The sequence below is a fragment of the Miniopterus schreibersii genome (genome assembly GCF_964146895.1).
Source record: "Miniopterus schreibersii genome assembly, chromosome: 9".
NCBI lineage: Eukaryota > Metazoa > Chordata > Mammalia > Chiroptera > Miniopteridae > Miniopterus > Miniopterus schreibersii.
The window spans coordinates 76,133,636-76,157,047 of NC_138118.1; the positions used below are offsets into that span (position 1 = coordinate 76,133,636).

The window sequence follows — 23,412 nt, forward strand, 5'->3', positions numbered from 1 at the left end:
AGTAGTGAAAATGTTTTTCCTGGCAATTCACTGATCTGGGGGAGTTTGAGCATTTTCAGAACCCCCAGCCCAATGAGGCTGATGGTACAAGCTGAAAAAAACAAAACTGCTTATTTGAGGACCTGAACTACCTCTCCTAAGAGATGTTATTCCATTTAATTACAAATGACTTAACTCTAGAGCACAAAAGAGTGAAACCTTTATTTCATGCTAATTAAAAAGATCATTGTTCATATATGAGAAGAGACTGCCCCTTTCCCTACCCCTCAGGACTCCTGGGGCCTGCCCTACTTTGCTAAATGTTACCTGCACTCAGGGATCTTTGGAGCCTGCCTTTGTTCAAGGAAAGGGAATGTCTAAGAGAGGCTAGTGACAAATTACCCATTTGTCCCCAGCTTTGGGGAACCTCACAACTGACATGCTGCTTCCCCAAAATGAATAGTTCTGACCTCTCCATAAGTCAGCTTACTGACTCTTGATCATATCTAATCATATAACTTTAGGGTTGGAAAGGTCCTTGAAATTGATTGTCTCAGCCCCTTTATCTGACATGTGAAGAAACGCAAGCTATGAGGACTTGAGGTCATGGCCCTAGATCACCAGGCAAACCCGTGGCTGAGACAGTGATGCCCTATGGGGGTGTTCAAATTCAAAGCCATGTGGTGAGGGCTCAATTACTGCTCTATCTCTTTATGATCTTCAGATCAACACATCCGGAGAAAGTACTCTCTGGCCTTCTCTTCTGGTAAGCGACTGAGTTGCAGGGGCCTGAGGAGAAGCCAAGCTGTCATCACAGATCAGCAACGGGTTTCTTAGGGACAAGTCAGCTCCTGGGAGCAAAGGGTAATGTGCACATGTTCTTTAAATGGGCTGTCAGTCACTTGCCATTCCTATTGTACTAGGGACGCACTGTCGATAGCTAAAATTGACATTCACTGTGACCATAACCCCACCACAAATTAAGATCAGACCCCAAGTCCCTCTGGGGAAGATGTTTATAAGCTGTAGGAAGACATCTGAAATGATACCAAATCACATTCTAAACTTGAAACCCCAAATACCACATTTGTTTGGGAGCAGGAATAGGACCGTCTGGGGAATAATACGGGAAACTGAGCAAGTCACTCTCTGGCAAAATGCAAGGCCACCAGGGAAGGGAAAGTGCCTTAGAAGAGATGTTTTATATATAAACCCTGGTGTGGCTTTTAACTAATCACTGAGCCTAAACAACATTTCCTTCGGAATGAACTTAAAGGGAAAATAAGCCCTTTCCAACTTCATGCCTTCAAAGCACAGATGTGGATGCCCCAATTGTATTTATAAATACACTGAGAAGGGGATTGAAAAAATATCATAATAAAACGGGTCTATCAAAATGCAAACCTAGGTTCCAAGGTTTGACTCAGCTAAGTGTGAGTCAAGTGTGTTTAGGATCAAAAGCCTTTATATCACTTCTGCCTTTTAGCATGTAAATGTCTGTGAGTATGCACAGTGGATGTGTTTCTGCACACAGTATGACCACCATCTCAATCTCAGAACCTGATGAAAGAACCGACTCAGTGCACGGGGAAGCTATACTCAGTGGTTACTTGTGTGTCCAGCCATGAGTTGCATTGTAAATAGCAAAGCCGGGTTGAAAAGCCCTTTGAGATCCTTGGATGCAAACTACACAGTAAATGCCAAGTGTCATTATTATGAACTTTATTGCTATTATTTTATTAAGTGTTTCAGATAAATATCAATTTAGTTTCATGATAAGTGCTCCTGCAAAGTGGGAGAACTTGAAAAGTAGCTCCCGAAAGGTTGCACAAAGAGGACACACAAGTTTCCTAGAAACTCCAGCCCTCCCCGCACCCCCCTGCTCAAGTCAATTATTAGTTGAGTGCTCCTTCAGGATAGTGTTTAAAGTTAGCACGACCCTTAAAAAGAAGCCTGTCATGGATGCGTCATGGGCGAACTGCTGCCAGGACATGAGAGACCCTGTTCAGTGAGGCAACCTCATTAAGTCATTCAACAAAGCTCTCTGAGTCAGGGATGAGCCCGGCTCGGAGAAGTCAGAGCAGGTTTCCCCAAAAAGACGGTACACTAGGGTACACCAGGCCTCTCAGATCCCACTGAGAGCCTGGATGTTTGGGACCTTTACTCCAAATTGCCTCACCCTGATATTTAGAACAATGTAGCTTTACTTTGTACTTTAAAACGACACCAGCACTATTTTTATTATCTGAAATATATTGTCCCTCGAATAGAATATACATCGATCATCACCCAAGGGCCAAGCACACACAAAATGCTACAAACCTACAAACTGGCTGTTATAGCCCTGTTTTTGCCAACAAGAAATCAGAGAAGTTAAACGACTTGACCAGATCACACACTCAGGGCCCGTGGCAGAGCCACTGGGCAGCCCAAAGCCCACGCCTCGTCGGCCACGGCCACAAGAGGCTGCCTGATTCCACCTGCTGCTCAACGGTGGCACCCAGTGTTCTCGTGCTCACCTCGGCCAGCCGCTGTGCTCTGAATAAGTGAGAATAGACCTAACTTAGGACTGGGAGAGACCTGCCAGTTGCTCCTGCTCCCTGGAAACCAAGCCAGACGGGGACAAATCTATTTTTTAAGCGCCAAATAAGAGGAAATTCCAAAACCTCAGCAAGCCGTTTAATTGTTTTACACTAGTGCTGCTCGGGAGTTATTCTTTCTCCCAACCGAAATCCCAGGTGCTGCTCCTTTCTTATTGTTATTGTTCTACTTCAGTTCTGCTTGAAAGTAACTGGTCGCCATTCTCTGAATATAGTGACTGAGGAGCTTGAAGGTCATTATCACCACCTCCCAGGCCTCTGGTTCCTTTTACTTTCCACCGAGGCCTTCCCTTCTGGCTTCGCATCTTGTTCTGCGCATCTTTGGAACCTTCTCAAGTTCTCTGTGTGTCCCCTCCTCCTCTCCCCCGTGATGTTCAGTCCTTGCCCCATAAGTACTTCTTTAGGATCTCACACCCAATACTATGGGTTTTGATGATTTGATTACAGCCGTGGTTTGCAGCTCTGTCGGGTTGTAACCGACTGAGGGCTTTGCCGAGCCTTGTCTATGTTTCCTTGGACTACAAGTTACTCTCTCAGCATTTCTGTTCCTTTATCACTAAGAACAAAACTTGAACCCTGCCCAGCCGATGTGGCTCAGCGGTTGAGCATTGACCTAGGATCCGGGAGATCTCCGTTTGATTCCCGATCAGGGCATATGCTGGGGTTGCAGGCTCAATCCCCAATAGGGGGTGTGCAGGAGGCAGCTGATCAATGACTCTCTCATCATTGATGTTTCTCTCTCTCTCTCCCTCTCCCTGAAGTCCATAAAAACATTAAAAAAAAGAAAAAAGAAAGAGGCCTTTTAACAAAAAAAAACCTTGAGCCCTGGCTGGTGTTGCTCAATGGTTAGAGATTCAGCCCATGCACCAAAGGGACTTGGGTTTGATTCCCAGTGAAGGGCATGTATCTGGGGTGCAGGTTCAATCCCCAGCACCATTCGGGGTGCGTGTGGGAGGCAACCAATCAATGTGTCTCTTTCTCTTTCTTTCTCTCTCTCTGTCTCCTTTCCTCCCTCCCTTCCACTCTCTAAAAATCAATGGAAAAAAAGAAGAATATTTGAGAAATCGGGCTTTTAGCAACCTAAGGTTGCATAGTCTATGCATGTCGTCACAGCTGCCCTAAGCCACTCCTTTCGCACATTGACACATCCCTCTTCTGCCAGTATATTTGTGGAGCTAATAATTTCTAGTGCCACCTACTAAAGAGCTGAAATAATACTGGTGAGTGGCTGGTTGGAGAGACTCATAAATTTGGTCTCCCAGGAGAGGTATTTGAAAACTGCCTAAGGGAGCCTGCCTGGAGATTCAAGAAGAGGTTAGATAAAGGCATTAGTGAGAGTGACCGGGTGGGGGGAGCTGTGCAAAATGCACAGGATGCGTCAAGGTTGCCTGGATGGTCTGGGCATCCCGTGGCCCGGGCCACTTGACACGTGAAATTAACCATTCCAGGCACCACAGACAGGACCATCCATAGCACTCAACATAGGCACTTAGGGAGTGTTATCTTAGCTCTTTAGCAGGTAGGGTCAGGTGGCATTTACTACTCAGTAGTGAAAATGTTTTTCCTGGCAGCTCCCTGGTTTGGAGGAGTTCTGTTAGTCTCAGAATGCTCAGTACAGGCCCAGTCCTAATGGGGCCGATGGCACCCTACTTAAAAGACAGAACTGCTCGTTCAGAGACCTGAACTACCTCTCTGAGAGAGGTTATTCTGTTTAATAACAAATGACTAACTCTAGAGCACAAAAGAGTGAAACCTTTATTCCGTGCTAATTAAAAGGATCATTGTTCATATATGAAAAGAAAGTGGCCCCCCTCCTACCCCCTTTTGTTTGCGCTGAAGTCTTTTGCAGCTAGAACTGCAAAATTAAGCTGTGTATTTGGAACGGAGATATTGGGGGATTGTGTTGGGTGTGGATTCCACCACAAATTACTCGTTAAGATTTGATAATTGACTGAAAGTCCAGAAGAAACAAAATAGAATTGCTGACTTAGAGTTGGGGGGAGGTGTCTGCAAGTTCAGCGAGCTCCCTGCCTCCACAGAACATCCAGGCCAGTGTGTTAGTGAATGTTTTCATGAATTATTCATTTATGGTGAATGGATGCAAGCAGCAATCACATGTAAATGACAAGGCTCATAATCAGAGGGCTACTTATTTGTCCTTATGAAGCAAGGGGGAAGCTTATTAACAACTTACAAACAGGAAGAAATTTTACTTAGAGATAAGCCTCTATGAAGAAACTTTTATGCACATGTAACCAGATGTAAATCATTTATTCGAGCGTGCATTCAAAGTCATTTTTATTACATGTCTTTTGATCTGCATTTACTTTCCAGTTATGAATAATTAATGCAACTGAGAAGTTATTGGCTAATTGAAAAGCCATCTCTTCGTGTCTTTAAGTCTGACCCATGGCTCAAGCCAAACTCTTCAGGCAGTTAGGGTCTTTTATAAAAGCCCTTTATAAAGAGCCTTTAGCTTTTACAAGGGAAAAAATATCAGATTTTGAAAACAGATTTGTTTTCCCAACAGTTGTATACACCAGAAACCAATCCAACTGTGTTTTTGGTTAACTTAAATAAATCGGACCGACTGTATGATGAATTCAGATCAATGGAATAGAAATCAGCCGTTAAAAATGAAAAAAAAAAAAAAGAGATTGATTAAATAGTGTTAACAGAATGTCCGTAAGCTTACATCTCCCCTCCTATTACTGCTCACTCTGTTTAAAACACTGGAAAGCACCAGGCTGGCGTGGCTCAGCAGCTGAGCATCGACCTAGGATCCAGGAGATCACAGTCTGATTCCCGGTCAGGGCACATGCCCAGGTTGTGGGTTGATTCCCAGTGGGGGCCGTGCAGGAGGCAGCTGATCCATGACTCTCTCTCTCATCGTTGATGTTTCTCTCTCTCCCTCTCCCTTCCTCTCTCTGAAATCAATAAAGATATATTAAAAAAATAAAATAAAACACTGGGAAGCATGAGTGAGCATCTCCTCTGCCCGACTAGCTGCAGCATCTATGCTATAAAAGCCAGCAAAGCTCCAGCACGAGGCAGCTCTGCTGGCTATATTATGTTTCATTCCTACCACTGGCTCTCTCACAGCCCAGCTTTCATTGAGAGAAAAAGAAGTTCCATTTCCAAAATATCAGACACTACATCTGTAAAATAAAGACGTTAGTAGCACAAAATTGATTTTAAAGGAAGCCCAAATTTATCTTGTGTGGGAAATGAAATCTCTGACACTCCGGGTGATAATGATCCCGAAAGTGTGCTTGTCGATATCAATAAGTCGGTGGGAAGGAGAAACGAGGTGTTTAGCTGACTCTGGTGGGGATGAAACTGGTACCTCCGAGCTCCGAGCCCTGAACATTATAAAGTGCAACCGTATTGCAGGGCAGGCATCCAATTTTTAAAACATCGTATAGATTGGAGACAGATGAGCGTTCCTGAATTATTCTTGGTCTTTTCTTATGAAACGCCTAAAACCTGATTTCAAATGGAAATTAGTTTAATTGATGCAAAAACAAATGGGTCTCGAACTTATTAGAAAGCTTGAGCTTAATCTACGGGGCACTGATAAAAGGTACGGGTTACCTTGGGGGTAACCATTTATGCTTATTGGGAACTGAAATGGGCTATGTCAGACTGTTAAGGCAAAGTGGAGTTTCACTTATGACTTGTAAATCAATTAAGCTCTTCTTATTAGGTAGCAAAGATATTAGTAATCACTGTTCTTGCAATGTCCATTGTTAGTTGAAGAGATCCTTGATATCCATGTTTTTATTGATTCAAGAAATATTCATTAAACACCCACTAGGTATGATGCACTTCCTTAAATTTTAGAAATATCTGCAGTGACCAACAAGGCAGACACCATCTCTGACTTAGAAGGTTTATTGTCTAGTTGGGAGCAGAGACATTTTTTTTTAAATCACTAAAAATCATTGAATGATTATAATTAGGAAGCTGAGATGGTAAACTCCAAGAGACCATGAAATACATCTGTTTTGTCTGTCATCATAATGTCACCAATCAGATATTTGTAAATAAATTATTATGCAAATGGCCTAGGTTGCCAACCAGTTGGCCACTCTGAAATGAGATTGTACAGAGCCTGAGCCATATCCATAGTAGGTGCCTCATTGATTTTTGATCGACTCATGGATTCATTGATTGAATAAGTGGTGATAAATGTTACTGGAGAAAAGTACAGGGTGCACTGAGATGGCTCCAAAGAAGGCCCTAACCTAGTGTGGCTGCCCAGAGAAGGTGGTGAGCATTACTTCTGTTCAAGGCTCTGGCTGGAAGGGAGGTGACACTTTGGTGAAGCCAGGAGGAAGTCACAATGGCACGTGTGGTGTATGGAGCTCAGGTCCATGAGCTGGGGAGGCGGAGAAGGACCAGATGGTGCAAGACGTTGGAGCGATGTCAAGTTCTATCACAAAGATATGGGCTTACTGGGATCTCAGATGACCTGGAGCATTTGCTGTGTTTCATTGGCATTTTACTAGTGTTTTAGGATAGAATGAGGCCTAGGGGACCAGGCAGAGGTTAGGGTACAAGGCACATTCTATTTCAGCACAACTGAATGTCTGCGTCACCATAGAAAAGGGGGTAGGGACAATTCTTGCAGGAAGGCTCCAGATCTTTAGCAGAGGTCTTCCCCTGAGCATGAGAAAGCTTTGAAAGGGAAAATACACATTTTAATTGAATTCTGCTGATATTTTGGTGCCTTTTCTCAGGCTAAATATTTCGACTTCTTTTCTTAAATTTCTCACTTGTTAAAAGGGGAAATATTGTATTTGCCATCCAACTTCAGGAACTTGGCAGTGAGGCTGAGCGGAGCATGAGCTCATTCAAAAAAAGATATGGGTAACATGATGTCTTCGCAAATCCTGGCCAGATAACTTTCTTGTTTTCTCAATTATTGCTTCTGTTGGAATCTGTCATTGTTTTCAGGAAAAACAAGATACCGAGAACTGATCTCTGGGGAACTAGCTTGGTTCCATTTTGAGGAAATATTCTCAAAGATCCTTTCTGAGGAATAATCTGAAGTCATTTTGAAATTCCGTAAAATTGTGGGTAAGAAGAGTCTATTTGCCTCTGTGGAAGCAAAAGTTGATGGGTTTTTTAAAGAAATATCTTCTACACACAAGGAGTTTGAGGTGTTTTGATATCTGTTAGGTTGTAGTTCTTTGTTTAAAGCTAAGGATTGGTGTTCTGTAGGGTTCCAGCCTTAAGCCACAGTTTCTTGTTTGAAGTTCAGTGATTAGTCTGCTATTTGATCTGTGTTTCAGAATAATAACAAAAACAACAAATTTTATTGAACATATCCAATATATTTAATATGTGGTATCTCATAAGGCCATGGGGTAAATAGCTCTATCATTGCATTTTACAGTTGAGGAAACTGAGGCACAGAGAAGCCAAGTAACTTGCCCAAGGTCACACAGCTAGTAAGTGGCGGAGCTGGGATTCCTCCCTGGCAGACCGCTTCCTGGCCCATGATCTTCGCTGCTCCAGTTTACAATGTAACTATGACCCTGGAAATAATTAGCTCTATTGTCTTTCCATTTCACATTCTACCTGATGATCCTGACAATTTGCTTTCTTTACAAAAATAGGAATTTTTAATCTTCACTTAGGAGGAGCTATCGAGCCCTTCTCATTACAAACTGCCTTCTGTTCAGAGTTAAGAGTTTGTGTCCCCTCTTTGGCTCTTCAGCCTCCTGTCCCAGACAGAAACTAGCCTCCCAGGTAAGGCCCCAGCACTTCATGTAAGGAGCTGTAAAGGAAGCACGTGGTTCTTTTCATTAGCAAATACAAAGATCGTGGCAATAAGCCTTCTGTAGTCTGTGTGTGAAATTGTTATTTAAATGAGAAAGAAGCGTGGGCCCCACGGATTAGATTGGGCCCCGTTTTCCCAACTTCTCCCACCTTTTAGGGACACCTTCTATTTGGGATTTATTCGCGTTTCAAATGTCGTCTTGACGTTAAGAAGTAAGTGCTGTACTGGCTCGATTTTATTTACTTTGGACACCAACCAAAATAACTGGAGCCAGGTGCTGGGTTAACCACGGTGGGCGTATCGGTGGGTGTATCATTGCGCAGTGAAGAAAAGCTTTATCATAATGGACCAGAGAATCTCGCTAGATTTACATCTGATTTTCATTGCGGAGGCCTGGAATCTGAATTTTAGAGTTTCAGGAGATTTCCAGATGGCCTGTCCTCTCGTTAAACATGAGGAAGTGGAGAGCCCAAGGCCGAGGAAGTTTCTTCCCCAGCCTCAGAAACTCCAGCAGCTGAGGCGTCTGGCCCGCTGCTCCCTGCCCACCCTTCTTTCCATTTCGTTGCTCTGAAGCTTTTCTCCTTCCACGCCACCCCCCTCCCAGGTCCTTTTGTTGTTATTTTTTTATCTGCTCAATGTTTCTTAGATGTCTGTTGTCTTGATTTCAATGCCAACATCGATCTTCTCGTTTTCTGACCTAATTTTTTTTCATCGTCTGCTCCTTCCCTTTACCTGATCACGACCCTGGCAGCTCTGTCTGTCCTGAGAGTTTAATAGATGTCATGGATCTTGTGAAGACCTGGGAAAGGAGAGCAGTCTGCGGTGACCCTCCTGACACCTCCCAGGCAAGGGCCCTGGGCCTTAGCCCCTTAAAGATCGCTGGGCTTGTCCAAGGGCAAGGAAGACCAGCAGGCACAGCCCTGGCTTTTCAGACACCCCGAGACTGGAAAACATCCTCTGGGGGGGGGGAGCGGGCATGAAATCGCTTGCTGTGGCACCGAGCATTCTGCTCAGGACAGTGAAAACACAGTCTGTCATCTTTGACATTTTAATTGAAAGAAAAGCTTACAGAGATTTCAGCCGTAAGCAGTATGTTTATACAAGTGTATAAAGAGGGATACTCTGTCACGTTGGAAAACTCTTAATGCTACGGGACTCGGTTTAGTAATTGAACAATCCAACATGAGCTCACACATCTTACCTTGTTCCATGCCTCAATAATTTTTAGTAGAAATACTTTACCTAGAGGCATATGGTTATTAAAAAGGAGGCTCGGCTCGCTCAAAGTCTGGAGTTATTAGCTCATGGCAACAAGCCTGCACTGGAGAGACTGTCGGGCCTTTGTTTTCACAACTTTGCTGCAATTTGCCATCTCATTTTCGGAGTCTAACTGATGTATTGTTTGGGAAGTTTTGTGTGTTTTTTCTTTTGAAAGGAAGAAAACATAATTTCACATGGATGAGTGACTTCTCATCTTAGCAGTATTTTACTACTTCATTAGAAAGTGCAGGGAACGGGGTGAACATCAGAGGAAATGGACTGTGGATTTATTTTAGTATAAAACATCACTAACAACTTAGTTATGGGGTCCATCAAGGGGTGATGGGGAAACCCTCTGTTGCAAGTTGGATAGAAATCCTGCTTCTTGCCATGGCCCATGTGACCTTCGGCGGATTTCAATGTTTCTGAATTCGGCTTACTCCTGACTAAAGGGAGTAACATGCCCTACCTACCACATTTCATTGTTTCCAGTCACATGAAGGTGAAGATATTTTGAAAAACATGAAGCAGTTTATAAGTGCAATATAAAAACTTTTATACAAGGGCAGGGTATTAAATAATAATTATTTCTATATACCCAAGGGGAGTTAATTAATGCAATTATTCCCTTACCACTCCTGCTTCAATGATCTGACTACTCTGGACAAATGATTATTTCCTGGGCCAAGCTACATAATTACTTCAGTCTAGTCCTTTGTAGACCCTGTGATGGATAGGCATAGATTTTTTCTTTTCCTTTCAGTTTTTGTGGTTTTAAAAGCCCAAGCAAGACGCCTAGAAAACTCCATCCGTTTCTGAGGTGGAGTTGGGGATATTATTTACAGAATCTATGTAAAATGGTAATTCAAAATTATTTAAAATCCAAATGTGCAGCGTTCTCAAATAACCATTTTCCCCTTCAAGCATACATTGCTAATTGGTCTGATTGGCATCATTAGGTAGTTATTATTTTAATCCCAAAGGAGCCCAGTACCTTGAAAGCCTTTCTTAATTAATGAAGGAATACTTGATATTTTAAAATCGAGTAGATTTATGCATGTGTGGAAATAACTGACCTAATAAGAACGTTGAATTAAATGAAACATACCATTCCCCAATTATTCTACACCACTGGGAGTTTTCCATAGTCTTGGAAAGAATGAAAACTCGTTTTAAATTTAATTACTTTAGCATCTCCATTTGCATCACCATTAAGTTGCTTAATTGATTCTTTTTTTAAAAGAAGACATCAGTAAAAAATATATAACCAGTTTTCTATTAATATGTCATGTTGGAAACAAAATGTAAATGATGGTAATATGTTGCCCTTTGTTCATGAGGATGATATTGCCAATCAACATAATAAACATTTTAGTTGTCTTTCCTATAACAGTTTTTGCTTTTCCCTGACTATAATGGAAGTAGTATTCCCCTTGGTGACTAGGGAAACAGACACACAGTAGAAGGCTGTATACACACATGTAATGTATGTATAGGTGTGTGTATTTATATGTATTATATATATATGTATATATGTTCGTACACACGTCTATCTATCTGGATGGATATATAGATCCATAGAAGAAAAGGTGAATGGATGGATGAATGAGTAACTATCTGTAGGAATACTCTCAATGAATTTTTCTCATTATGAAACTGGGGTGTTCAGATTATTATTATTTTTTTAAAATATTTTTATTGATTTCAGAGAGAGGAAGGGAGAGGGAGAGAGAGATAGAAACATCAATGATGAGAGAGAGAGACCTTCATCAACTTCCTCCTGCACGCCCCCTACAGCACTCAACCACCGAGCCACGTCGGGTGGGTGGGAGTTCAGGCTATTAATCTTGTCTTTAAGGGAACTGAAAATTATTAAGTATGATATAGTTTATATACAGCTATTTTATTTTCAGTAAATGTCTCAAACCAAACAGTAAGACTGGAGCATATAAAACAAACATTGTCTGTTGACTGTGCCACGTGGTACAGGCGTCTGACTCGAGGTAGCTATCTCTGAATGAGATAAGATGTTAAAACTCGGTGAACTTACAATCTGCTGTCGAATTCTAGAGCCCTTGAGGTCAGGGGTTTCCTAGAACTAGAAAAGCTGAGGGGCCTTCCGAGGCCCTCGCTGTCCTTACTGTTAAGCCATACTCCAAAGGTCCCAGGGCACATGTCAAGAAATCTCCAAGTACTTCATGTGCTTTTCTGAAAACACTCATCTCGTGGTTACAAGCTACTTACATCGGCCTGCCCGGGGAACTACTCACACACGTTCTAGTTTAAAAACCGCGTGTAATCTGTGTATATCTACACAGTGTGAAGGCTTTATATTCTTCCATATTTTCATTTATACAACTTCCTAAACATATAAATATTGACTCATTTGTGACTAATCCTTTTATGAAGTGCGAGACTCTGATAGCTAGCTGTATTTCCAAAGGAGCTGTCGGGCAGAAAGTGGAAAATGTAATCTTCTGTGGAATTATAACAGCCTGGAGAAGAAAGAGTGTGTTGAGCTCTCCCCCATATCTGTCTCCCAGTTCCCCGTGAGACCCCAGGGGAGGCGGAGGAGCCCCGGGGAAGAGGTATCCGTGCTGCTCGGACAGGCCATCTCTCTCTGCAACCTTACCAGGAGGATTGTTTTTTTAAGAAAATGCATTAATTTTGTTAGCAGTAGTTTCTAGCATGGCACTCAGGATGGGATGGCCTAACGTACCGATGCAGAGGTCCTGAGGTGGCTTGGTTTACTTTTTGCTTTGTCTTGTTTGTTGTTAAGCCTTGAACTTAGTGGCTTGACGTTTATACAGCTCCCCAGAGCAAAAGCATCGGGAGGTTGAGAATTTAGCCAAGGAGGCCACTTGTTTGCCATTTTTAATAAACACAAATAATTCCCTTTTCCCTCAGCCCCATATTCCCTGGCTCATTAATTCAATTTAAGGCCCTTAAAAAAATGTTCTGGCAAATTGAAGCGAAAGCTCAAACTATGTATTCCCTGGGGGAAGGCGAGCTTACCCACGTCCTGCAGGTCAGGCCAAAAGCACTTTCTGTCAAACAGCCTAACACCTCGAGTTATTATGAAACGAGGCCTTGGAAACTGGGGGCTGGGCTCCGACTCGCCTGGCCACAGTGCCCTGGAAGCAACCCGGCTGCTTTCATTCGTGTCCTGGCTTTCTTTTTTCCCCCCACTCACAGCGGTGAACAGTGAAAAAGTTAAAATAGATTTTTATTGGGAATTCATGAATGAAGCTGGCTCTGCACATCCAGATAGTGAGAATGTATGCAGAGCAAAGCCAGGAGGGCTTCCAGGCAGAGGTGTGGGAGAGTGTGGCTAAAACACCTGTCAGGCTCTGAGGCCCTCCAGAAGGCAGAGACTTCCCAGTCACCACAAGACTTCACCACCACGTCTCTTGGCTGAGATGCTGGGGTTTTAAAAGATTTATCAGCTCGTTGTCTATTGAACATCAGTTAGATAACAGAGGTCAGGAAATGAAGCGGAATTTGATGTATTAACTAGGAAGCAGCAAAGGAAGCCAGACTTGTGTTTTATTTGTTATTATATCCCTAATATCCTCAATTACGTGGCTCCCATCAGAGGATCTGATCTGTTGCGCGTGTAATGGTGCTGTCCCTGCTGGTTCTGGCTGGGGGGGGAACAGGCAGTGACTCCCCTGCCCAGGGCATCAGGAATAATATTTGCCTTTTGTTCTTTGTCCCCAGGCCTGTCCCAGGCTCTCTATCTTCTCTGCTACACATCCACAACAGACAGAGACAGCCCATGCCAGCCTCCATGCCCGGGACCCTGCCCAACCCTACGATGCCGGGATCTTCCGCCGTCCTGATGCCAGTAAGTGCGCCCCACTCCCTCCGAGTCTCGCCCCGTTTGAAAAAGTAAAGGGAAAGCTGATGTAACTAATGAAAATTAATATAAAATCTCTAAAAAACATATCCTGAAAGTCATAGGCCCTAGAAATCTGGGCCTTGTCTCCCTGATTGTCAAGGCACCAGCTCCTAACTATAACGCTGGCATTTCGAGCATGGTCTTCTAGGGCTCCCGCTGCAGGAAATGGTGATCCCCTGGGTAGCAAGAAAGTCTGTCTGCAGGCAAAGATGAGATTCGTAACTGATTGGTAGGACATGCTGCTCCGCCACACATTTCACACTGCCTTGGGTCTGAAACAAACGATGCGTTTGTTTAGTCACTCAATCATCCCACAGACCTTTGCTGAGCACCTGCTATGGGCCAGCTACTAGGCAGCTGCTGGGGTGCGGTGAAGAACAGGGCAGGCACTGCCTTTAGAGTTCCCGGGCTGTGATATTCTATCATCACAGTCAAACGCTTAAATATTTCATGAGAATGAACATCCATTTATCATTACGAAAGCCCAGCGAAGTGCAGACATTTAGCTCCTGGCCTCCAGTTTGCTTCCAGGGAAAAGAAGCTCAGAAAAAAGGGGAGCTCCTTTCCCTGGGTGTTTTACCTACAGTGCTAAGTGCTGTTTGTGTCAGCAAAGCCTCTCCTGTCGCCTGACCCCTGATTCTAGTCCACTCCTCAAAGCCACACCCCCGGGGCAGAGCCTTATTAGTATGAAGCGCCCAAGAGTTGTCTTGAAGAGGCACTTGATGACCCCTATAATCATTTAGAGGGAAATGTGCGATTTTTTTAGATAGAGAAGTCAGCCTGTTTTCAATATTCTGTTTAATTTGTGAGTCACAGGGTAGAAATAGTCACAGACTGTGATTTTTCCGAAAAGCGGGGAGCACAGCCGACTGCGGATCCGGAGGCTGGAGCAGGCTGCTCTCAGGTTTTGCAGCGCATGGGGGCTGGTGGCTTGGGGACCTCCCGAGGAGTCATCGGTACTTTGGGACGGTCAAATGATCAACAAAAAACTAAGAGCAAAAGCTCACTTGGGCTTGATTTCCCTCTCGGAGAAGGTCACCAGTTGGTAAAAGGGGTCGAATGCTATTCCAGCTGCCCTACTCCCCAGCCTCTGGAAGTGGGAGTTATCAGTAATAAGCATTTTTCAGAGCAATCTTCATGACTTAAGAATTAGAGTACACACCCACGCACACCCACAAGGAATTAGAGTACACAAATATAGTTAATGGCACTGAACTGTACACTTAAAAATTGTTAAAATGGTAATTTTGATGTTGTGTATATTTTACCACGATTTATAAAAATAATGTAAAAAATTAGAATGTCTAGACTGCCTAGAGATTTGGGGGGATATGAGTGTAAGGATTTTATTTTATGGACTTGGTAAAGCCTCCAAAGGTTTTGCAGGAGTGCTCTAGAGCATCTAGAAAATTCTTTAACTAGCTCCTTTGGAAACAGTCTGATACGTCCGTACACTGTAGGTGACATATGGACTCATTCAGGCTAAGGCGAGGCTGATGCTGTTTTGCAGTGACAGAGCGAGGCCACCAGTCACTCAGGGGAAGGCTTCTAGCAGCACCTCTGCTAATCACACAGCATCCTGACCGCGCCCTGCCCCAGGGCTGGGCACAGCAGGAGCTGCAGTCACAGAATCGCAACAATGCCAAGGGCATTAAAGGGTCATTTAGCTCAACGATCACCCTCAACTCTCCTGAGAGCTTTCCCTCAGCGATAAGGAACTCTGTATTTTCCAAGACTACCTAGGCTCACTTTTAGCAGAAACCTGGTTCCCTAAAATTTCCGACCATTGTTTGCATTTCCATCTTTTGACAAATGGAAAAACTCCTGCATTGAAGAACCCCCCCCTAGGAACGTCTCAGTATTTTCTGTGTGATTTGAGCCTAAAGTGGAGGGTGAGGAAAAAGGAGGTTTGTAGTTGTGAGTACACAAAACAGAGTTTATCTTTATATTATTATTTAGTAATTATTGTATTATTTTCTGTAGGAACAACTGTAAACCTACTTTTGTAAACCACCCTGTGTATTTGCTTTATTTGGGTTCTTTCAAAAGTGCTAATTTTCTACTAAACAGAAAATATTCATCGGACACATTCTTCTAAGACCGAAATAGAGATTTTGCTGTATTTACTTTTTAACAGGGACACCCTGGAGAGAAAATGCCAGAGCTCAATGCAGCTGTTTGAATGATGTTGATGCTAGACACAGTGGCGGGTCAGCGGGACAATGGGGGATCAGTCGATTGTGTCGTACAAAACCCTCCACTGCTTTCTTCAGCTACCCCAAGGCTAGTGCCACCTGCCGTGAGGCCTGAAACTGCTGCTGTGCGGTCATGACTAGGTTAACAGGGCAGAAGATGAAGATCTAATACCCAGGCTGGGTCATTTCAGTTGAGTAAGAACGACAGGCAGACCCACCAGAGATGTTTTTTAAATTAATTTTATTTTTTCTTATGGCTAAAATGATTCATGTTTCTGTATAAAATTTAGAGAGGGGAAAAGCCACAGATAACCTGAGATAACCATTTGCTGTATTATATATCTTCCCAGCATTTTTCTATGCATATGTTATTTTTTATAGCTATAAAAATCAGCATAATTCACGGTAGTTGGAGTGTTTGCAAAAGTGGAAATATTCCATTCTTTTGTTTGGAAATGATCCACATGACAAGGTAGTTCTCTTTGGCTTGGGGCGTCTTCTATAGAAGGCGCAGCTTTGGGTGATTCTTTGATGTGGTCGGGTTCAAGGCTCAGGAGTGCATTGCTTACCCTTCCCCAAACCACAGGCTTTCTCTGCAGTTACTCAAAGAAACTCCACACGACTCATGTGAAAGAGAAATGCAGCTTTGTCTGTGACCTAGACCGCCCTCCTCAGACTTCTGACTGTTGCTTTCCTTTGTCTTAGATGGAGCGACAGATGTCAGTCAACTCCAACCTCCTGGGAATGCAAGGTCCAAATCTCAGCAACCCCTGTGCTTCTCCCCAAGTCCAGCCCATGCATTCAGAAGCCAAAATGGTAAATAACACATATAATCGCCCTTTTGTTATTTCATGATTTTTCCTTTTGATTTCTACTCTGGCTTTTACATTTCGGTCAAGTCAGGTAGACGGCTCCGTCTCTGTTTTGGTGAATAGGTCCCTCTGTGGAAAGGTCGTGTGCAGACCTCGGCTCTTTCTTTGAGGGTATTTGTTACTGAACCTTGAAGTAGATGATCATGGAACAAGCGTTGGATCAGCTCGTGGCCTGAGTGAAAGGGACAAGTAGAAGTTTGGGGAGACCCATAGGAGTTGAAGTGGGATACACCCAAGTATGTGTATATTCGCTCATAACCAGAAATTAAAAATAGTCCCGAGTTTCTCTTCTTCAAGGTGGTCACAGTTTCAATACCGCTCTTCCTATCCCCATATCCATTTAAACATACACGTGATTTCTGAGCACACACTGCCATGGGAACAGTTGGAATTTTTTATTATAGTTGTCAGATGTGATGTTGATTGGAAAGGATCAGAGCCTTGTTTTCTTGCTGGGTAACTGAAACATGATTTCAGGCGACAACCTTCAGTGACTTTTAACATATGAGACTATGTGCAGTAAGGCCAGTCTTTCCCATCACAGTGATAGATTCATGCATTTATGTTCTGCTAAATGTCAATGAAAAGCAATGCATGTCCAACTTTGCAATATAAAGTAAATTTGCTGGTTATATTTCGTGAAGTCGGTCGTTCAGTTTTCGCTCAGTTCAGCTCTAACACCACAATTAGTAATGTATCAGATGACAATAAAATACACTGCGGCAAAGGTTTTACTATCTGCCACTGAAGGATCGTCTCAGCTAGCAGCCGGAGATTTATTTGGTTTGCTGACTGACAGCGTTCGGGACCGTGTTTGATGGTTACTGTGAGGTTGTTCTTGACAGTTCTAAAAATTCGCCATTGAAGCCCAGTGAGTTCATTTGCAATGGCAGCAAGATTTTTTATTTTTTTATTTTTTAAATGTCTGCTTTGGTCACTTTCTCTTGGAAACTTCACTCATTTGACTTGCAGCTCCTTGACCCAAGGAAGCGTCGGAACTCCCAGGGTTGGCTACCTCCGGCAAATAAAATCTGTGGTCAAGAGAGTTCTCTTTGCTGTGCCACAGTCCCTGTGACGTGCCAAATGGCACTGACATCTTCAGCAAAGCTCGTTAAATCTTTTTGGAATCGGCAAATATTTTTTCAACTCAAGCCCTGCAGGGCCAAACCAAATACTTGCTGGCAGGGTATAGTTCAAACTGGCATCTGTTTTGGAGACCAGAGTAATGCCATTTACTTTTTTTTTATTTTTTAAGTAAAATTAAAAATGAACCATGAAGGCACTTAAGAAAAAAGCAAAATTAACTTGTTCATGTGCATGTCTTAAGACACGTCGTGGGTCTGAGCGCCCGGTGCCCCTCCCCCAGCCGGATTATTTCTTGTTTGGTTCGGGGCCTGTGTCCTTTCTGAGGGACCTCCCAGACACACTTGAGGTGGATTCGCAAACACAAGTCCAAACCAAATTTCCCTGCCAATTGATTTTCACTGGGTTTTATGCTACCACTTGACTCAAAGTGTCCAGCCCCTCTTCTTGCTGGCACAGGAGGGAAGTTCTTCCAAAGGGAGTACAGGCCGAGAATTACTTATATGTACCAAATAAAAGCACATGCTGTGGCAAATTAATAGCGAATCCTATCAGCTGGCGACAAAAGGGAATTGGTCTGTACTTATAAAAATAGTGTGACCCCACAGATGTTTGCTGAGTTAAATTTACTGAGCACGCGCGCTCCTCTGCTGGTTTGTGTCCTGAGCGCATAAATATCTCCAGATCCATATCTAGGCAGTTGAACCGTATGATGGAGTCGGGGCTTAGGGGGCTCAGCTATTCTCTGTACCCCAAACTCCCATGCCTAATCCCATTCTTGCCAAAACATTAGCCCAAAGGGGAAAGTGGTAGCACTGGCCACTTCTATTTTGGAAGAATAGCATTTACTTAGTAAGTAGCTTGCAAAAGTGTTAAGTAAGTGACTTTTAGCACATTACTCAGCATCTCAGCGTCTCTATTTGTATCCCACCTGCGTCATTCACCAGAGAAACCGGTGATTGCCATCTACTAACATTACAGTATTTTCTAGCAGCTTTGGTTTGCTTAGATGAAAGCTTTTATGAAATACAAAGTAGTTAAGAAAAAAAAAATCGATGATTTTAATGTCAGCCAGGGCCTCCCCGGTTTCTCAGAACTATAGGCTTTGTTGTTCTATGCCTAATTTTCTTCCTGTGTGAGACTGGGATGGATTCCAGATTTCAGCTAAGACTCTTGTTTCACTGTTTTCAAGGACTTTTCCAAAGGTCACACATGGGCTATTCTGATGAATGCACTCTGGGGGGGGGTGTTCTCGGAGCACAGGAGAGAAACCAGAGGGGTGCCGCCCACACCCCAACACTGCAGACCTATTCCGCTGGGGACAGGGGCGTTCATCTCACACGCCCTATTGGCCACTGTCAAAGCCGTCATCCTGAATCTCTGGTGAAACTTGGAGGTCCTGGAGGAAGACAAGAGCTTTAAGACAGGATTGCTTAACATGCACAACTTTGTTAGAAGCTGACAAGAGACTGCTCAGTAGAATATTCCCATTTTCCTTGCCCCAAATTGCTCATTTTCCACTGTGGGGGAGAGTAAAATCGGTGTCCCCAGTAAGCTCTGCAGTGCACTAATCTGGGACATCCTAAATCAAAAAGCACGTGCGTTCTTCTTTTGACTTAATGTACATTAGTATCAAGCAGTAACTTCAATGTACTATAGCCACATCTGTCCAAGCTGGTTTTAGCATAATCCTGGCAGATTATAATTTAGTGTTATGGATTGTTGTCCTGAAGAATTAAGCCAACAGACATATGGCTCTATAATTATACAAGTGAATACATGCATATTGGATTTTGTCGGGGGGAGGGGGGGTCAGAGCAGACTCAGATTCGTGAGAGCCTTCCATCTTTCTAACCACCCCAAACAACAGGCTCTTCCCAGATTCCTGGGATCAGGGAGTGTCTTCCAGGAGAATGGGGCCTGCTGGAAGGGACACTCACAGGATGCCTGGTGGGCATTTTGAACATCCAAAGGGGAGAGGGAGGGAAAAGAGGGGATGAGCACAGAGAAATGCACTAGGAGGCGAGGGAGACAGACTGGGAAGGGGCCGTGCAAGCCAGGCTGGGACACATGTCCAGCCTCTGCTGGGGCAGATAACTCAGGAACTATGTAGACTTGTGTTCATTTCCATTTGTGAGAATTATACCAACTCTAACTAGCTTTGAAAGAAGTTTTCCTTGTTTTTGGGTTTGTGTGTGTGTGTGTGTGTTGTTGTTGTTTTGAAAGAAAACCATAATAGGGTTGGAAGCTGAAAAAGGGGTGAGAGGAGTTTGTCAATATACCTGTCTTGTGTCTCATTCATGATGAGGTGACTGTTACGATATTGAAATGGACTAAAATGAAGGATGGCATATAAACAACTCTTCAGAGAGGACACTGGCCACTCTGCCCAGATTTCACCAGCAGCTTGGACGGGGAGAGTGAAGCCTAGGGAGTACTGATGCCAGGAGAAGGTAGGTACAGCAGCTGCGGCTAATGTCATCCTCAGGACGGCAGCATGACACGGGTGTTATCCCCACCTTACAGCTGGGGCACCTGAGGCTCCGAGCGGTTAAAAAAACTGGCCCCACGGCACATCGCGTAACAGAGGCTAACATCTCAGACGCCAGTGACAAAGCTTTTTCATCACAACATTTATCCTTTAGGTCAAAATGTATTATAGTTTCCAGATATCAGTAGCCAGCAGATTAAATCACAGTCTTTGGGGTTAATTTAGATTTATATACAAATGGGAGACAAGGCTGGCAAGGCTGGCACACACCTGCAGATAACCCTGGAAAGAGGAGGGGTGCTTGGTAGTATGGAACTTCTCCCTGGTTTAACCAGAGCTCCGTGGCCTCAGTGACTGGTCCATCTTTTCTGCCTTTTTCTCCAAATCCATTTGTATCTTCTCAGTTTCCACTTGACTGATTGGAAACTCCTTGAAGGTAATTCTTGCACTGTGTAAGCGCCATGTACTGAGAAAGGCCCCGTGAATGAGCACTGGGCCTAACTGAGTTGGATTAAAGTTGTGAGAAGGAACCAAACCCTAGCCATGGAAATGGGGTAGGATGGAGTGGGTAGGGCCAAGGGTGGGGCTGAGAAGGAGAGGATGTGAGTAGATGGATGCTAAGCTAAGTAATTAGCATGTGAAGAGTAGCTGGCTGCATTTGTTTTCTTTGAAAGGTATCTAGAAACTGCATCCATCATATTTTTTCCTTGAGAGAAAAGCAATAAGTCTGTTCCTTCGAACATAGAAGTTGGAGTGTCATTGCCCTCCTAGGAATTGAGAGTGATCAATATGCTGATTCTTCCATTATGAGGGACTGGTTGTGCTGGATTTTGGTCATCGACTGCCAATTCTTCATCCACAGCTAGGTTTACAGTTCACTGAATGCATATATAAATATATGTATTAATGAATGAATGAAAGAAACCAAAAAGGTTGGTGAGCCAAGGTTTTTTAGAGAAAGAGGGTACTTAGTAAAGACCTTGCCTAAATTCTTCATTCTACAAGTGAAGACACCAAAGCCCAGTAACAACTTAGGGGAATCAAGTCATCATTTAAACACAGAGCTGGGCTCCCAGCTCAGGCCTTCACTCTTCTACCCAGAATTATGCTTTTTCCAAATCAGCTGTACTGATAAATGACTAGCAGCACTTTTTTCTTGGCTCTGGTTTTCTCCTGGCAGATTGGCAGACAAGAACTGGGGTGGCAGAGTGAGCAATCGTGGTTAAATCTTCACTTTGTTTTGAATGTCAACCTGGGTGTGTTTGTGTTTGCCTTTCCCCTCCCTAATTATTGAGCTGGATAACTGTTTGCCTACAGTGCCCCTTGGCCACCCACTGTCCAACAGATAAATCACAGAGAAGCCCGGCTGCATATGGAGTTGCCTGGAAAGTTTACACACATGAGAAGACAGTCTCCAGGTAACATCTCTCTGACACTCTTGAGAAATGCACTTTTTCGATCTGCCTGTTTGCTTTAAGCATCCCGCTTCACTTCCTAAAAGAGCAGGGATAAAACTAGAGGTGAATGAATAGGCTCTCTGCTGCTCAGCAGCTTTGTGGCCAGGCAGGAAATGCTGTTGACTTTGAAGACGCTCCCATTAACTTTTGAATGATGCCAGCAGCCCTGTGTCCCTAGAGCCAGGGATCAAAACACAAGGATGGGCTGAACCGAGGTGACCACTTTTTTCCAGAATTTTCCTACCTCACTGCTGTGAGAAACCACTGTCCAATATGCAGATAAGTAGGAATTATGTAAATTCCATGGCAATAACAACAAAAATATCTGCGTTCTCACTAATATATATGAGGGATCTTATTTTTAAAGGCAATTTCCCTTCTTAAAACACCATGGTAGAAAATAGCAATTGTTAACATTAATCAGGTGCTTGTGTATGTGGCAGAAACTATGTTAAGCATCTTGCAGCACATTAGCTTACTTAATCCTCAACAATTAGTTGAAGGAGATAATATTCTTAATCCCATTTTACAAATGAATAAGCTAAGAGGTTGGGTAACTTGTGAAGAAACCAGAAGCCGATGAAATACAGTGCTGCCACCCCCAGGCACCGGGCCCTTCCTTGGTCCTGGTCCTGAACCACAATGTTCGCCAGCCATGGGGATGACCTTCCTGCGAGTTCATATGAGTAGAGCACTTTCCAAATCACAAAGCACTTTCACATACATTGTCTCACTGGAGCCTCATAGCAACCCAGTAGGGTTAATAGGGAATTATTACGACCCTCCTTTTACAGACACAGAGAGGTTAAGTGACTTTTCCAGCATCATCCAGTGGCCTAACCAGGCCCCCAGCCCAAGTCTTCTTTGATTCTTGCCCTGTTTCTACTCTGTCTTGCTGTCCCTGCTGTCCCCATGTAATTTACTCCGAATTAAAGCAGGTTCTGAGCCTCAAATGAATAGCCCAGGCCCAGCCATCTATTCGCTGAAGCCTGTTAGATTCTCTACTCTTATCAATTAAACACGGGACAGAGGCTGAACCATATTTCTGTGTGGCCAAGTGCTGAGTTAGAGCTTAGCTGTAGCAACAGAGCTTCTCTGAGGCAAATAGAAGCTCCAGCTCCTTTCTGTTGACTGGAAGCCTCACTTTCCGTATGCCATTGCCACTTTGCCCATTGAAACTGTAGAAAGTTTTTTGTTTTTTTAAAAAAATATGTGTTTTCATTGATTTCAGAGAGAGGAAGGGAGAGGGAGAGAGAGACAGAAACATCAATGATGAGAGAGAGTCATCGATCGGCTGCCTCCTGCACACCTCCTACTGGGGATCGATCCCACAACTCGGGCATGTGTCCTGATGGGAAATTGAACTGTGACCTCCTGGTTCATGGATCTACGCTCAACCACTGAGCCACACCAGCGGGGCATAAACTGTAGAAAGTTTAATTTAGAACTATATTGTGCCATATTTTAATAAAATGTAAATGGTTAGCTTATGAGATCCTTAACCGGAGCTGGCAGCTATTAGTTTATATTTCTATAGGACAGGATCAATTCCTACAGAATTTATATTCCATGTGTGGATCAGAACCTCAAATATATGAGATTATACATTTAATATACCTGTTTTGAAAATGAGAATTTAAGAGATTATCAATTGCCCATGAGTCACCAAATTCCAAAGGTGATTCACAGGCAATTCATAGGCAGGAAAGGAGCTTGGGGATTATTTTAGCGAAATCCCTTCCTTTGCGAAACAAAGGCCTGAAGCTCAAATTCGTAAGTTCTTCAA

General features: G+C 43.5%; 1 protein-coding gene across 8 annotated transcripts in view; it reads left to right on the plus strand.

Moving 5' to 3' along the window:
- CREB5 (cAMP responsive element binding protein 5) overlaps positions 1-23,412 on the plus strand; it is a 362,526-nt gene that overhangs the window by 258,492 nt on the left and 80,622 nt on the right. For all 8 annotated transcript variants that reach the window (XM_081146788.1, XM_081146787.1, XM_081146784.1 and 5 more), the window contains 2 exons: positions 13,348-13,474; positions 16,429-16,539. In XM_081146788.1, the coding sequence (XP_081002914.1) occupies positions 13,348-13,474; positions 16,429-16,539 (238 nt within the window). The remainder of the gene's footprint in view (positions 1-13,347; positions 13,475-16,428; positions 16,540-23,412) is intronic.